At 65.2% G+C, this 14,175-nt stretch overlaps 1 protein-coding gene across 20 annotated transcripts in view; it reads left to right on the plus strand.

Moving 5' to 3' along the window:
• The first annotated feature begins 6,935 nt into the window (after positions 1–6,935).
• SLC22A18 (solute carrier family 22 member 18) overlaps positions 6,936–14,175 on the plus strand; it is a 33,174-nt gene continuing 25,934 nt past the window's right edge. For 10 of the 20 annotated variants that reach the window (XR_009542278.1, XR_009542279.1, XM_060158228.1 and 7 more), the window contains exons 1-5: positions 9,209–9,343; positions 10,315–10,954; positions 11,315–11,412; positions 12,329–12,499; positions 12,984–13,116. Coding sequence is in view for 18 of the 20 variants with exons in the window: in XM_060158228.1 (XP_060014211.1) it covers positions 10,803–10,954; positions 11,315–11,412; positions 12,329–12,499; positions 12,984–13,116 (554 nt within the window). In the remaining 2 variants the exon portion in view is untranslated. The other 10 variants (XM_060158218.1, XM_060158221.1, XM_060158219.1 and 7 more) reach the window with 10 other exon arrangements.

Here is a 14,175-nt window from a genome sequence, read left to right on the forward strand (position 1 = left end):
CCAAAGCTCCGATTACAGGGACTGCCTTGTACTCAGGGTCGGGGCCGGGGTCCTCACTCCCCCCCCCACCCTGAATCGGTGGGAGGGGCTGGGCAGCCCCGGGGGAGGAGCGGGGAAACAGGAACAGCCCTGGACGTGAGCGTTCCTCCGCCCCATCTCCAACATAGAGCGGGGCTGCTTCCCCCGACCCCGGGGGTCTCAAGCAGGGGGAACCCCTCTTCCCTCCTTAATTGGGACTTTGCTGGTTTCAGTCCTCAAAGTCCCAGGAGCCCCTGGACCACTGGTCATCCGAGGCTCCAGACAGACCCTCCCAGGGCTGAGGAGGTGTCCTGGGGGGGGGGCACCGAGGAAGATCTCAGGGCCTGGCTCAGACACCCTCTGTGGCCACCGCTCTGAGTCCCACCGGCTCCCCACCCGCAGGACACAGACTGGACGGTCCCCCGGGCCAGAGGCTCACCTTGCCAGGGAAACAGCAAGAAAAGCACATCGGGGACGAGCAGATGACCCCCCCTTCCCAGACCTCATGCCCACCATGCCCCCCAACTTCCTGTCTAGTCTTCTTGAGCTAGTGGGGTCCCCTGTGAGTCAGCATCTTCTACCCACAGGGTACACCGGGGACCCCCTCTCCCACCCTGCTTCCAACACCTCCGCGTGGCGTTCAGAGCAGCTGAAATGCCAGGGAGGAGATGTGATGGTCCCCAGCCCTCCCACAGCAGGACCTGGACCCCCGCAGCCATGGAGGAACAAGAGGCAGGGGCTTCCTAGGCTTCAGGAGAGACTTCATGCGAGACATTAGTTGAGCACCTAGTACTCGCAGGCACTGGGACACCCCCAGCAGGCTCCCACCACAAGTCAGGGCAGGATGAGGGAGCAGCCGCCTGCCTGCTGCCCGCCCACGGTCAGGCGAGGAGGACAGCCCTCACCACTCTGTCCGCTCCCCTATGCACTCACTCCCCACGTTTGCCCAACTCCCCCCCGGCCGCCCCCACACCCCCCCCCCCCGCCGCCCCCGCAGCGTTTCCAAGGTGAGCAGCAGCTGATCAGGACAGAGGCCAGGAGGTAAAAGTAAGACAACCCGGCCAAGCCAGGGCTGCAAAGAGTAGAGGCTCAGCAGAAGCGGTGCCTGTCCCCTCCCTCCCCCAATGGCCCGGGCAGGGGGACCACAACCGTCCTCAATGTGAGCGGCAGCCCCTGGGCCCCCGGCCAGACCAGCCCAGGCCGCCTCCCCACCCGCCGGCAGCAGCCTTGAGGCCCCAAACTGGGGGCCTGCTGCCCCCTGGTGTCCACAAAGGACACCACCTCCAGCAGCCCGCCCACGCAGCCCACTGGGGCCGGAAAGTGGAGGGCGGACCCTGCGCAGCCTCCAGCCACCCCCTCCCCCCACTGCCGCCTGCCTGCCCACCTCACTCTTCCTCCCCCCGTGGGTGCCTTGGCCAAGGGCCTCACTCTCTGTGACCCTGAGTCTCCTCGAGTCTAAGATTGGGGTGAGGTCTGCCCACTGTAGCCAGTCAAGGCTGTGGAGGGGGAAGCCTCAGTTTCAAAAACTTCCCAGCACCCCAAGGTGCTTGGGGTGAGGGGCGTCCCTCACACCTTAGCGGTAAATAGCGTGCGGCCTCTGCTGTCTCCAGGGTGGGCAGGGGGCCAGGGAGCCAAGGAGGGGAGAGACAAAGAGGCCACAGAACCCAGGTGAGGGCCTCAGCCGCCCCTCCCCCTCCCCGTCCGCGTCCCTTTTCCTCGCCTTCCCCCCTCCCCTTCGCCCCTTCTCTTCCCCTCCCCCCTCCCCCCTCCCCCCTCCCCTCGGCTGCCCTTCAGCCCCTCCTCTTCCTTTTCCTGCCAGGTCCTGCAGGGGCCCGGCCTCACCCCAGCGCCCTCTGCCTTGTTCGCGCCATCGGTGCCGCCGGTCGGTCACTGGATCTCTCTGTAAGGCCTGCACCTGGCCGCCCCTGCCCGCCCCCCCTGCTGGGCCTGGGGGGCCGCACCGGACCTTCCCTTACGGGGCACACCTGGCGAATTCCCTGGTGGTCCACGCCCCTGCCCGCCCCCGCTGCTGGGCCTGGGGGGCCGCACGCGGACCTTGCCTTGCGGGGCACACCTGGGGAATTCCCTGGTGGCCCAGTGGTTAGGATGGGGCACTTTCACTGGGGGGGGGGGGGCCCGGGTTTCAGGCCTGATCGGGGAACTGGACTCTGGCCCACCTGACAACATCAACGACCAAACCAGTAACTATAACTCCCATGTCTGGGCTGGGGGCTAAGGCCCAGTGGGCATCTGGGCAGAAGTGCCTGGCTGGGGGGACAGCAGATGAGACAGCAGGCTTGAAGGGACGCGTGTGCCCCACAATCTCCATCAGCTGTCCACACCCCCCAAAATAAGCCCACACCCTAAGGGAACCCTGTGGGCCGCCAGGGAAGGCCTGGGGTCCGCCTCCAAGCTGCCCACGGTCAGGCACAAACCCTGAACCTCCACAGCTACCGGGACAGCTGTGCTATGATGGTGGGAAGTGGGATACAGCAGGAGCCCCCAGCAGGGGCCACCCCAGCTTTGGGGTGAGGATGATGAGTCTGGGAACGGAGGGGGGCCCAGGCAGGGAGGTGGCCATGCCCAGGCCTTGCAGGCCTCCACAGCCCGTCGCAGCTGGTGCCTGGAGAGGGAGCAGGGAATGGGCTGGGTGGGGGCTGGATGGAGGCTGGAGACGGTCGCAGGTTTGCAGGGCCTGGGGATCCATCTGGCCCAGGAGCTGGCTACATCCCGAAGGTACCAGGGAGCCCCGGAGAGTTCTAGCTGGGGGTCCAGGGTCCTGTGGTTGAGTGGTGGCTGCAGGTGCCAGGACCGGCAGTTGGGAGCGAGGTGAGGAAGAGTCGGGGAAGCGGCAATGACGGGGCGCCGGCAGAGGCTGCGAGCCTGGGAGAGGCCAGGCCTGAGGGCTTAGGGAGCCTGGGATGGGGGGTAAGAGGAAGGAGAGGGAGGGGAGTTCGGAGGATGGTGCCAGGAGGTGCCTCATGGCCTGGAGTGCAGGCGGGGCGTGAGAGGCAGCAGGCCCTTGCTGGGGGGCAGGAGGGTGTGGCCACAGCCCGCGGCTGCCCCCAGGGTACCAGCGGGCCCAGGTTCCTGCCGGCGGCATCTTTGCACAGCAAGAGGGATGGGGCCGGGGCAAGGTGGTGGCGCTGCCTGGTCGATGGGCAAATCTGGGCTTTGGAGTTGAGCAGAGTGACTGCCTCTTCCTGGCTGTGTGACCTTGGGCAAGTCGCTTAACCTCTCTGTGCCTCTGCTTTCTCATCTGTAAGGCTCCTGATGAGGCTCGGAGGCCGTGTCCGTATGTGCCTGGCACAGGGGCCCCCTCCTTGAGAAGAGGCATCACCCTCTGCCTCATCGGTCTCTCCCTCCAGACCTAGAGGGGTGGGCAGGGCGCAGCCGAGCACTGAGGACCCCACCAGCTGCCTCTGTAATGAAAAGTGGACATTTGCTCTGAGCCCAGAGGTGTGGGCTGGCAGGGAGACTCCAACCCCAAAAAGGCGTTTGTACCCCCAAATCATGTGCAGTTCCCTAATAAATTGTCAGACAGGATGAAGCAGTATTTACATAACAAGCAGCTTGGACAGTGCTACCACCCGACCCAGGGGGTCTGTGGGACACACATCACAGCGGCTGGTGGGTCTGTCTTCATGGAACACAGGCTGTTTCACCCGGCTGCACACATGCCCGGTGCTCAGCAGCATCTCTGGTCGGTACCCTGCTGTTGCTGGCAACACACCCTCTCTGCCAGGCAGCCGCCCCGGCCATGCGATTTACGTGCAGGTTGCCTCATTTAATCCTCACATGTATCCTACGAGGGAGGAATTAGCATTGTCCCATTTTGCAGATGGGGAAACTGAGGCTTGAGAGGATGAGATGCTTGTCAAAGCCGGGTAAGCTGTGGAGATGCTGGCCCAGCAGGGCTGCCTGCAGAGCCAGTCTGGTCCCAGCTCGGTCACTGTTGGCGGTGTGACCTTGGGCAGCCCCTCCTCCTCGACTGTCAAATCAGGGCCTGGGCCAGGGGTGTCTGACTTGTGCCCTCGTCTGTGTTCACCTGTCCATCCAGCAGGGCTGAGTCCCAGTGGAAGGGATAGGGCGAGAGGCCGTGGCTATCCCTCATGCTTCTCCGGTTTGCAAAATGCGTGTGAGACCTGGCCGCCCCCCGAGCTGGGCATCGGACCAGAGGGCCAGGGGTGGGAGGCAGCAGGGGCCCCAGAAACTCCCCCACCAGGTCCCAGGGTGCCCAGAAGGGAAGCTGCTGCTTGTCACCTCTTGAGGTGTCAGCGTGGCTGGTCCCAACAGAGACCAAAGAGCCAGGCTCTCTGAAAGTGTCCTCCGGCAGGGGGAGGCACTGGTGCCGGCCAGGGGGGTTCTCCGGGGTAAGAACGGGTGCCTGGGTTTGTGACTTCTCTTCTGGGGTCCTGGAAGTCCTTCCTGCTTCTTCCTGATGGGTAGAGGTTCCAGAAGGCGCCGTGTGTGGGATGGATGGTCAGAACATGGGGCGGTCCCTTCTAGTGGGGGATGAGGGACCAGGACCGGAGGAGGTGGTGCTCGGGGAAATGTGGGGCCCCTCCGGGTCCCTCGGGCATGTGCCCGTTTCGGGGACTGAGGCACCAGGAGCACATGGAGAGGAGTGCATCCATGCCACGTGTCCTGCCTCGGTTTCCGCCCTCCCAGCCTGGTGAACAGGTGTATGGCTACTGTCTCTGAGCCCTGCTTTCCCATGAAGTTGGAAGGCTCGTCTTTTCCTGATTCCAGGCTGCCCTCCTGCCCTCTCACCACCCCCCACCCAGGCCCTAGCCAGGCCAGACCACCAGCTGCTAGGCACTTCCCCCCTCCACGCCTTCCTGGATGGACACCTCTCCGTTGAAGCTGTAGTTCTTGCCCAAGTACGGAACTTGGGGTAAGGTGTTCCTCCAGGGCCCTGGAGACAGGGCCTGCGACCTTGCAGTGCCCACCCCTGCTCTGCTGCCCGGGCTGTCGCCCACCCCAGCGTCTTTCCTTCCTTCCTGTAGGTCAAGGCCCAGTGTGAGTCTGTCTGGCCTCCAGGGACCCGAGAGGGAGGGTGACCAGCTGGCCGGGCTTCTCCAGGACAGTTCCTGTTTTCACATGGAAAGCCCCACGTCCCAGGCAAGCCGGGGCCTTTGGCACCTCCTTGAGGGTCCCAAGAGCAAGGTCCCCTGGTCCTCCTCTCCTCTGGTCCTGCTAGAAGGGGGACACGCCATCCCACAGTGTACCCCAGCCATCACCTGAGGGCCCCGGGGTCTCCGGTACACAGGCCTCTCTCCCTGAGGCCACCTCCAGCAACCTTCTCGGCCCTGCTTCCCCGTCAAGGCTCTTTCTCTCTCAGCTGTGGCCATCGGCTGGCATGAGCCCCTGGACTGAGTGACCCACACCTCACCACGTGGGACCCTGCATCCCAGCACTGGGCCAGGTGCAGGGCGGAGCTTCTGGGTGAGAGGTGGGACCCCAGGCCTGTGCAGCCTGCTGCCCGCCCTCTGCCTGGACGCTGGGGCCAGGGGTCCCTGCATCACTAGAGGCCAGCAGAGAAGCCCCTTTTGGCTGGCAGAGCCTCCTCTGGGGATGTGGCCAGGCCATGTCCTGAAGGCCTCAATCCCACGAACCCACCCACGGGCTGAGTCGGAACCAACACAAGGCCCAGCCCCTGCCCCCTCCTCCGAGAAGCCCCTGCCCAGACTCCAACCCCAGGAGCCTCGTCACTGACTCCAGTTCTGGAAGGTTTCTCGGCACCTGCCAGCCCAGCCCCTCCTGTGGCATCTGCAGAGGGACTTTGCACCCGCCCTCCCAGACCCTTAACCCAACGACCTCCAAGGTGGTGCCCACAAACTGAGGCCAGGCCCCCAGTGCCTGCGGTGGGCTGGGGCGCCCCTCGTAAGGATGCGACTTCAAGCACAGCTACCAAGCTGAGTCTGAGCTCCTGGGGATGCTGTGAGGGGCACAGGTGCTGCTGTGGGGTCTGGACACCCTCCTGCTGGCCGAGGCCCGAAACTGTGCCTCACCTGGGCTGGGAAGGTAAGCTCTGGCGGAGACCTGCCCCCAGCCCTGGTCCTGCCCCAGCCAAAACCTCCGTGGCGTCCCTGAAGAGGTGACGTTGAGGTGGGCCCCTCGGGGAATAGTAAGGGCAACAGGCACTGTGCCCTGGACCCACATCAACCCCTCCTGCGTTCATCTCGTCCTGAGTCAGGGCCCTAAATACTACCTCGATGCAGAAGACGCCCTGTGGTACCCCCAGCTCAGACCCCACGCTCCTGCACCTGTGTGTGACCCACGTCTCCACCCCCTCGAGCACTGAGCCCTAGCAGGTTCTCCCCTCAAGATCCCACACTCACACCCTGGTTCCTTCCCGGCTGACGGACACCACCCAGACGCTCCGTCAGCTGCTCCTTTCCCGGCTTTGCAGACTCTCCCGCCCTGCTGCCACCTTCTACCCAAGTCCGCGTCCCCCCTCTCAGGACTGCAGAAGTGTCTCTACACTGGCCCACCCCCTTTGGTCCCTGATCAGCTAGAGGTTCCTTCTAGAACAGAAGAGCTTAGGACCCTGCCACAGCTCCACGGCACGCAGAGCCAGCCTACGTGCTTGCAATCTGTGTATCATTTCCTTATGCGTCCCACGTATTGGGTTCTGTCTGCCCTCTCCCACACACGCAGACCCACGTGCACACACACACGCCTGTACACGCCCGTGTTGCAGCCCATCGCCAGGCAGTGGGTGTGTGGTGGTGGTAGGGGGGACTCCAGCCCCCTGGATCCTGCCAGCTCATCCTTAGGACTCTGCAGAGGTGTCACCTCCTCTGAGAAGCCCTCCTCCCCAGCCGTGCTCAGATAAGCCTCACCCAGAAGAACTTCAGCAAGTTTCTCTGAGAGGCTGTGAGTGCCCCGGCGCTGGGAGTGTGTCCGGGGGAGTGCAGTTGCAGGGCTAGGAGAGCACTTTTCCCACACTCCCTGGGACCAGGAAGCTCCCTGCCCACAGAGCCTGTCCTGACAAATACTTAGGCTGGATCCCATTGCTTCTGCTCCAACCAGTTCCACGCCACCGTAGGCCCTGCGTGACGCAGGGAGAGGTGAGTAACCAGCCCCTTCCTGCCCACCCCGCGCATCTGGACTGAAGTCTTCCTCCACCTCAGGCCCACTCCCCCTGCAGACTTAGGACCCCCTAGCCCCTCCCTGAAAGGCCCCACAGCAGGCCTGGGGCTTCTGCTGGACTTTGGCCTGCCCTCCCGGGCCCTGCAGGGGCGGCTCCGAGGCTGCCTGGCCCTCCTGTCTCAGGCTTCTCGACCCTGAAGTTAGAAAACTGGTGAGCTGTGGTTAGCACACGGCAGAGGGGATGCTGGTTTTGACGCTTGGCCTGGCTCTGGGCTGCAGGGCAGGTGGTGGAGTAGCAGAGTCCTGCACGGGCATCTGGTTACTCATCTGCGAAATCGTGCCTGGACCCAAGGGGGAGTCTGTGTGCCCCCCGGGGGCTCCGGCAGGGGCTCTGGCTGGCTGCAAGGGGGCCCCGCCCGGTCCCGCGGAGGGACAGCGTGAAGCCATGTGAACCTGCATATCGTGGGACTCTGATGGCCTTGAGCAAGCAGGTGAGGTCGCCGCAGAGTGAAATGAGGAAAACCAGCGTCTCAGGAACTCCCAGCAGCCTCCTGCTCTGGGGGGGAGGGGGGAGGGGCCCAGGAGCGGTTCCCAGAAACGCTCTTCTCTCCCTGCCCCTCCTCTGGGTCTCTTTGCAGACCCTAGGCTGGGGGCAAGCCGGGGGGGGGGGCAAGCCAAGCATTGCCCCCACCCCTCCCCTTACCTCCACCCCTCCCCCTCCCATCCTTCTTCCCAGCCTGTCTCGAGTCCCTCCGTCCCTCCCCCTCCCCACCCTGCCCACCCCAAGCCCGGACCGGACACCAGTACTGCTCGAGAGATCTGAGTTCCCGCCTCCCCCGAGGACCTGGGAGAAAAGCTGGAGGGAGCCGGTCCCGGCAAAGCCGGGCCGGGGAGGGAGCAGGCGGCGTAGGGTCCGGGGCCGCGGAGTGGGGCGGGGCCCTCGGGGGGCGTGTCAGGTTTGGCCAATGAGAGTGCGGAGGCCGGGAGGGGGCGGGGGTCAGCCTCCGGGACGGGGCGGGGGCGGGGGGAGTTCATCCCTGGAGGGTGGGTGTCCCAGGTCCCCCGGAGAGGGCGGGTGCCCGAGCCCTGCCCCGGATGGGCCAGGCCGGAGCTCACCCAGGAGGGCTCGCCTCACCAGGACGGTGCCCAAGCTGACCCCTACGAAGGCAGGTACCCGAGCTCGCTCCAGCAGGGCGGCCCCTGACCCACACCCCGCGCCGTGTCGAGCCCCTGCCAGCCGGGTGCCCCTGACCCGCTGCTCTCAGCCTCTGGCCCGCTCCCCGCCAAGCTCCTCGCACCCCGGGTCCCCTCCTTGGTGTCACCGCACCCCCACCCCTGGCCCAGGCTCTGAAGGCCGCCCTTTGGCCCAACCGTACAGCCGGGTGTTCATCTGGCAAAAACTGGAGGCCTCCGTGGAACCGCGGAATCTGGCGCCAGCCGATGGGGGTGGGGGGAGCAGACAGGGCCCTGCTGCCGGAGGTGAGGCGGAGCTGCCCTGCCTGGGGGCCTGCGAGGCTGAGCCGTCGCCCACCGCCACCCCCAGGCCACTCCAGAAGCCCCTCTGGTTCTGGCTGGGCAAAGTAGGCCGCACTCTGACAGCCGCTGCGTACTGGCGGCGGGAGGGTGCACCGTGGGCCTGAAGATCCCGCAGACCCCCAGCGTAGAGGCCCAGCCAGCCCCGTAACCACAGGAGCCACCTACCTGAGCCGCAGTCGGCAACCACTCTGGGCCTCTGTTTCCCTCTAAAAATGGGGCACTGAGACCAGCCCATGCTGGAGGGGAGGGTCCCTGTCTCCGGTTCCATGGTGGCTGTGTGCCCAGAGACCCAGAGTTGTCTGTCGTGGAGGGGGAGAGCCACTTGTGGTCTTCTCCAAGAGCCAGATGGGCCCTAGGTCGCACGGCGAGGGGCTGGAGATGCCCCGTCCGGCATCCCCGTCCTCTCCCACGGGCCCTCTCAGGGCCGCCTGCCTCCTGCCCCATGACTCAGCACCTTTGCCCAGCACAGCAGGACTTTTGCCCCCTGCCCGCTCCTCCAGCCTCCTGTTCGGATCCCTACGGGGTCTCCCAGCAACGCCTGCCCAGGATGCGGGAAGTCAGGGCCTCCAGGGGCCAGGGCCGGTCCCCCAGCAGGACTGGTACTCTGGACCTGTCCCGGGTCATGCTGCTCGTGTACGTGCTGGCAGCCCTGGAGCTCGCCTGCCTCTTCATGCAGTTCTCAGTCATGCCAGTGAGTACCCCTCCACAGGCAGCCTGGCCACCGGCGTGCCCTCGCCGCCCCTCTCACCTTCCATCTCTGCCCTGGTGACGGCCGGGGGTCGGGCCTCATGCTGCCCAGGCTCCTCGCGCTGGGGACCCCTTGCCATGCTGGAGCTAAGTTAAGGCACCTGGGAACTACGCCTCTGGACGCCCCCGTTCAGCACGTCCTGCGCTCCGGCTGCACCACCAGCTGTCCCCATGACAGCCCCCTCCCCACGGCTGCCCTAGCGCGTACCTCCCGCCCCGCCTGGGGGCATTTGCCCTACGGATCCGCCACCCCGACACCTGCTCAGCTCACTTTCTAGTCCCACTCAGGCCTCTGCTCAGGTGTCCTCCGGGGCGGGGCCCTCCCTCCAACACCTGCCAGGTACCCGGGGTCACTTGCCCTCCCGTCCTGGCTGGTCCGTCCGCATGCAGCTTGCCCACACCCCACATTGTACTTCATGGCATTAGATTATTTCTGTCTCTCCAACCAGGATGTGAGGGCAGGACTGATCCAGCTCATTCTATGCTGCCTCCCTGGGTCTGGAATTCTGCCTGGCCATAGCTGCCCCTTGGTTTAAGTGGCCATTGTGGCTTGCTGGGCCCGGACACCCACCCTCCTCCTCCGTGCACTCTTGTTTATTCATTCAACACCGCCCTGTGGGGTCTCACCCTCCTGGGGCAAGAGCACCCAGGGGACTTTGGAAGACCCAGAGCCCCAGAGATCCTTATCTGTCTGGTCCGGGTGGGACCATGGCACTAACCGCTGGCCACTCACCAGGAGATTCTGATGAGCAGCCTGGGCCCGGGGATCTGGGTGGGAGGGGGTATTGCCTTTGTCACAATTCCGGCCTTGGCAGGGCTCCCTGGCCAGACAGTGAGCCCAACTCCCCCACTTCCCAAGCCCAGCTCACTTCCACCGAATGGCTTGGTCTGAGCCCTTTCTCCTCTCCTTGGCAGCCAGGTACCTTGCTGTCCTCATCATAACATGGGTGACGGCCATCCCTCCCTTGGAGAGTTGGCGCTGGGGCAATGAGAGAACAGTTGAAATCCTTAGCACGCGGGGCACAGAGCAGCTGCTGCTGCCACCTCTCTCCCAAGAGAGGCATGTGTTTGTTCAACCAATGCTCGCAGGTACTCTGAGCACCTGGTCTCAGAACTCTGAATACCGCAGACTGCAAAGTGCACCCCTGCCGCTGGTGGTCCTGGGCGTTGGTGACACCCACCGGCAGTAAACAGTGCATAGTTAGACTGTGCTGCAAGAAGGGCACTGGGGGTGCCGAGGAATGTGGCAGGTTCGGGGTCAGCAGGGCCTCCCTGAGAAGGCGACCCTGAGCGAAGCCTTAAAAGAGACACGGGAGTGAGCTAGCCAGTGCAAAGGCCGTGGGGCAGTAGTGGGACAAGTGCTGGAGAGGGGAGAAGGAGCTGAGCCCAGGAGCTGCTGATGGATGGGATACAGGTGTGCGAGAAACGGGGGGCTCAGGGATGACACTGCGGATTTGGACCTGAGCCCTTGGAAGGGTGGAAGCATCAACGGTGGAGCAGAGGAGCTGGTCTTGGAGGGAGACCGGGAGTCAGTTCTGGACGTGCTGAGCTCCAGGTGCTTTTAGACACCACGTGCAGAGCCAGAGTAGCATGGGATTTGCCGTCGCCCATCTGAGGTGAACCCCAAAGAGGGGAAGGAGGGGCCCGCAACTGCCTGCACTGAGTACCGAGTCCCTGGAGCCTGGACCCAAAGCCCCTGTTGGGCTCCCCGCTACAAGATAAGGTTACCCCAGGGCCGCTGAGTGCCAGGGCCACGGGTCCCCCCATGTGCACTGCAGAGTGGTCAGAGCCAGACCCTCAACCCCCTCCCACCCTGCTCAGGGCTACCCCTCCTACGCCCTGCCCATGGAGGACCCCAGATTGCAGATGCTGGGGTCCTTCCGGGCCCTTCCCATGGACCCCGCCTATGTTTCAGTACCTGTCCCGGAGGCTGGGCCTGGACTCTGCTGCCTTCGGCTACCAGCAGACCATCTTTGGCGTGCTTCAGCTGTTGGGCGGGCCCGTGTTTGGCAGGTACCATGGGGCAGGGAAGTTTGGGGGCCCTCACCCCATGATGATCCAGGCCCACCCTTTGGAGGTCACGGCCTGGGTTATGCCAGGTTCCCAAACCTCACACTGGGCCCCACTAGAGAGACGGCAGCCGCTGCTTCATGGACGGCCAGCCCGCAGCACAGAGCGGCTTTAGTCCCTTTAAGACTGGGTTAAGCCCCTGCTCCCAGGGTATCTCCACCCCTAACTTCCACGAATTCTGGTTTGTGGCCAGACCCAGAGAGAGGATTTAATTGGTGAGACCCTCATGGCTATAAATGCCCCGCCCCACTGAGCCGGGGGGTCCCACCAGCAACTTTTCTGGAAAAGAATATTCTGGGGACTGGAACCCCCCAGACTCCCGCTAGTCTCAGCGGGGGCGCTGGGCTCAGGGACGTGACAGCAGACATCCTCTTGCAAAGCCTGCCATGGACAGATCAACGTGGCAGGAGTCAGATTTCTAGAGTTACTCCACAGAAAAGAAGGGTCTCCAGACCCGGTAGCATCGGACAGAGCAGAGGCCCCGGGGTGGGGGGAGGGCGGTTTCCCAGACTTCAGCCTGGGAAGCGCTTTCTGTAAAATAAGCACGTGCCCTTGGTACATTTGCATCCCACGAGTTATTCACACAGGTGTGGGAATGACCGTGTGGGTCAGACCCCCCCGAGGTCACTGAAAACTGTCCCACTGGAAGGATGGAGAAACAGGCCCTGAGAGGAAGCAGCCCAGCAGCCCAGCAGGGCCCTGGACGCCCCCGCCCACCCTTGCAGCACCGGGCCTCCCTGATCAGCCCCGTGGGGGCACTGCGGCCCGGTTCCCCGGCAGTCCCAAGGGGTTGTTGTGGGGGCCGAGGAGCGGGAAGCCTGCCTCACACCTGTGAGGGTCACAGGTGTGGGGCCCCCAGGTTCGCAGACCAGCGCGGGGCGCGGGCAGCGTTCACGCTCTCCTTCCTGGCGTCCTCAGCGCTCTACCTGCTCCTGGCTGCCGCCTGCAGCCCGGCCCTGCCCGGCGTGCCCTTACTCTTTGCCTCGCGCCTGCCCGGCGCCCTCATGCACACGCTGCCAGGTAGGGCCAGGTAGGGCGCCTTCCGGCCTGCTGGAGGACTATGGGTGGGGGGCGGGAACGGGTCGGAATAGCCAGGGCCAAGGGTGGGACCGGAGGGAGGCGGGAGAGCTTGGTGTGGGCGTGGCCTGAGCCAGGGGTTGGGGCGGAGACCACTCCCAGGGTGCCGGTCTAGTCTGGAGAACAGGACCGGGATGGAGGGGTGATGCGGGGGCGTAGCCCGCGGAAGGGGGCAGGTCCGAGGTGAGGAATAATGGGGTGTGGCCTGTGCCGCGACCAGGGTGGGGAGCACGCGGCCTGGGGGCACGTCGGGGTCCCGCGGGTGATGTGGGGGGTGGCTGGGGGTGGGGGCAGGTCAGAGGAGTGGAGTGGTGTGAGGGCGTGGCCTGTGGCTTGGGTCTGGGGTGCGGGGATGGCGAGGTGTGGCCTGGGTCCGTAGGCCACAAGACGGTGGGCGAGGGGGCCGCGCTTGCCAGCACCCCCGTCCCACCCCGTAGCCGCCCAGATGGCCATCACGGACCTGTCTGCGCCTGAGGAGCGGCCCGCGGCCCTGGGCCGGTTGGGTCTGTGCTTCGGCGTTGGCGTCATCTTCGGCTCCCTGCTCGGCGGGACCCTGAGCAGCACGTGCGGGTGAGTGTCCGGGGCGGGGACCCGGTCGTGGGGGGGGGTGGGCGGGCCGACGAGGCGGTATGTGGGTACGGGTCAGGACGGCCAAGGCTGGGTCGGTTGTGCGCCGCGCTCTGGCCCTCAGCCCAGCCCCGCCACTTCTCCAGGCCTTTGTTTCCCCATGTGCACGCTGAGCGGGTGGGGTCCATGGGAGGGTGACCTGCAGGAACCTACAGCTGGGGGTGGCCATCCGGGGCGTGGCCTTTCGGTGGGCGAGGTCCGAGGGCTTAGCTAGGAGCGGTGGGCAGGGCCCCCGGCGACGCGGCCCACAGGGGGCAGTGCAGCCAGCAAATGAGGGAGTGGCCAGCAGGGGGCAGTGCGGTCGGCAGACGTGAACGTGGCCAGCAGGGGGCAGCGCGGCCGGCAGACGGGCGTGGCCAGCAGAGGCGTTGCGGCTGGAAGACGTGGGCGGGGCCGGAAGACGTGGGCGGGGCGGCCGGCTGGGGGCGCCGTCGCCGCATGCTGCAGCCGTACCAGGTCCGTGCGCTCGGGCTGCTCATTCCTGGGAGGTCCCACGCTGAACCTAAAGGAACCAGACGGCAGGCCTTGGGGGCGGGGTGATGGTGCCATCACCTCCCTGCGATGGGGATGCTGTGGGCAGCCAGACCCCTTGCCTCCGGAAGGAGCGAGGGTGGCTTGCGGGGATAAAAAGCTGGCGTGTGTGAACTAAAGGTCTCTATTGCCCTCACCACCCCCCCCCCGAGTTTTGCGCACCCAGGGGTCCGGGGGCTAAACTCAACTCCTGCCCAGCGTCCTGAGAGCCTGTGGGCGGCAGCTCTCACATGTGGTCTGCAGAGTGGACCCCATTCCAGGGACAGACCCTGCAGTGGGGCTGCACAGAGCCGTCTGTTCCAGTGGCCCTAGGCGTGCATACCCTTGGACTTAGGACACCTGGCCCTGGAGAGGCCTTGCCTGGCCAGGGAGGAAGCTTCTGCTGCTTCCCCCTATGCTGCCCACCCCCGTTCCTCCCCCAGGTGCTCCGACACCCACTCAAAACCAGCTTCCTACATAGGAATGGACTTT

The sequence above is a fragment of the Lagenorhynchus albirostris genome, chromosome 9, assembly GCF_949774975.1.
Source record: "Lagenorhynchus albirostris chromosome 9, mLagAlb1.1, whole genome shotgun sequence".
Taxonomy (NCBI): domain Eukaryota; kingdom Metazoa; phylum Chordata; class Mammalia; order Artiodactyla; family Delphinidae; genus Lagenorhynchus; species Lagenorhynchus albirostris.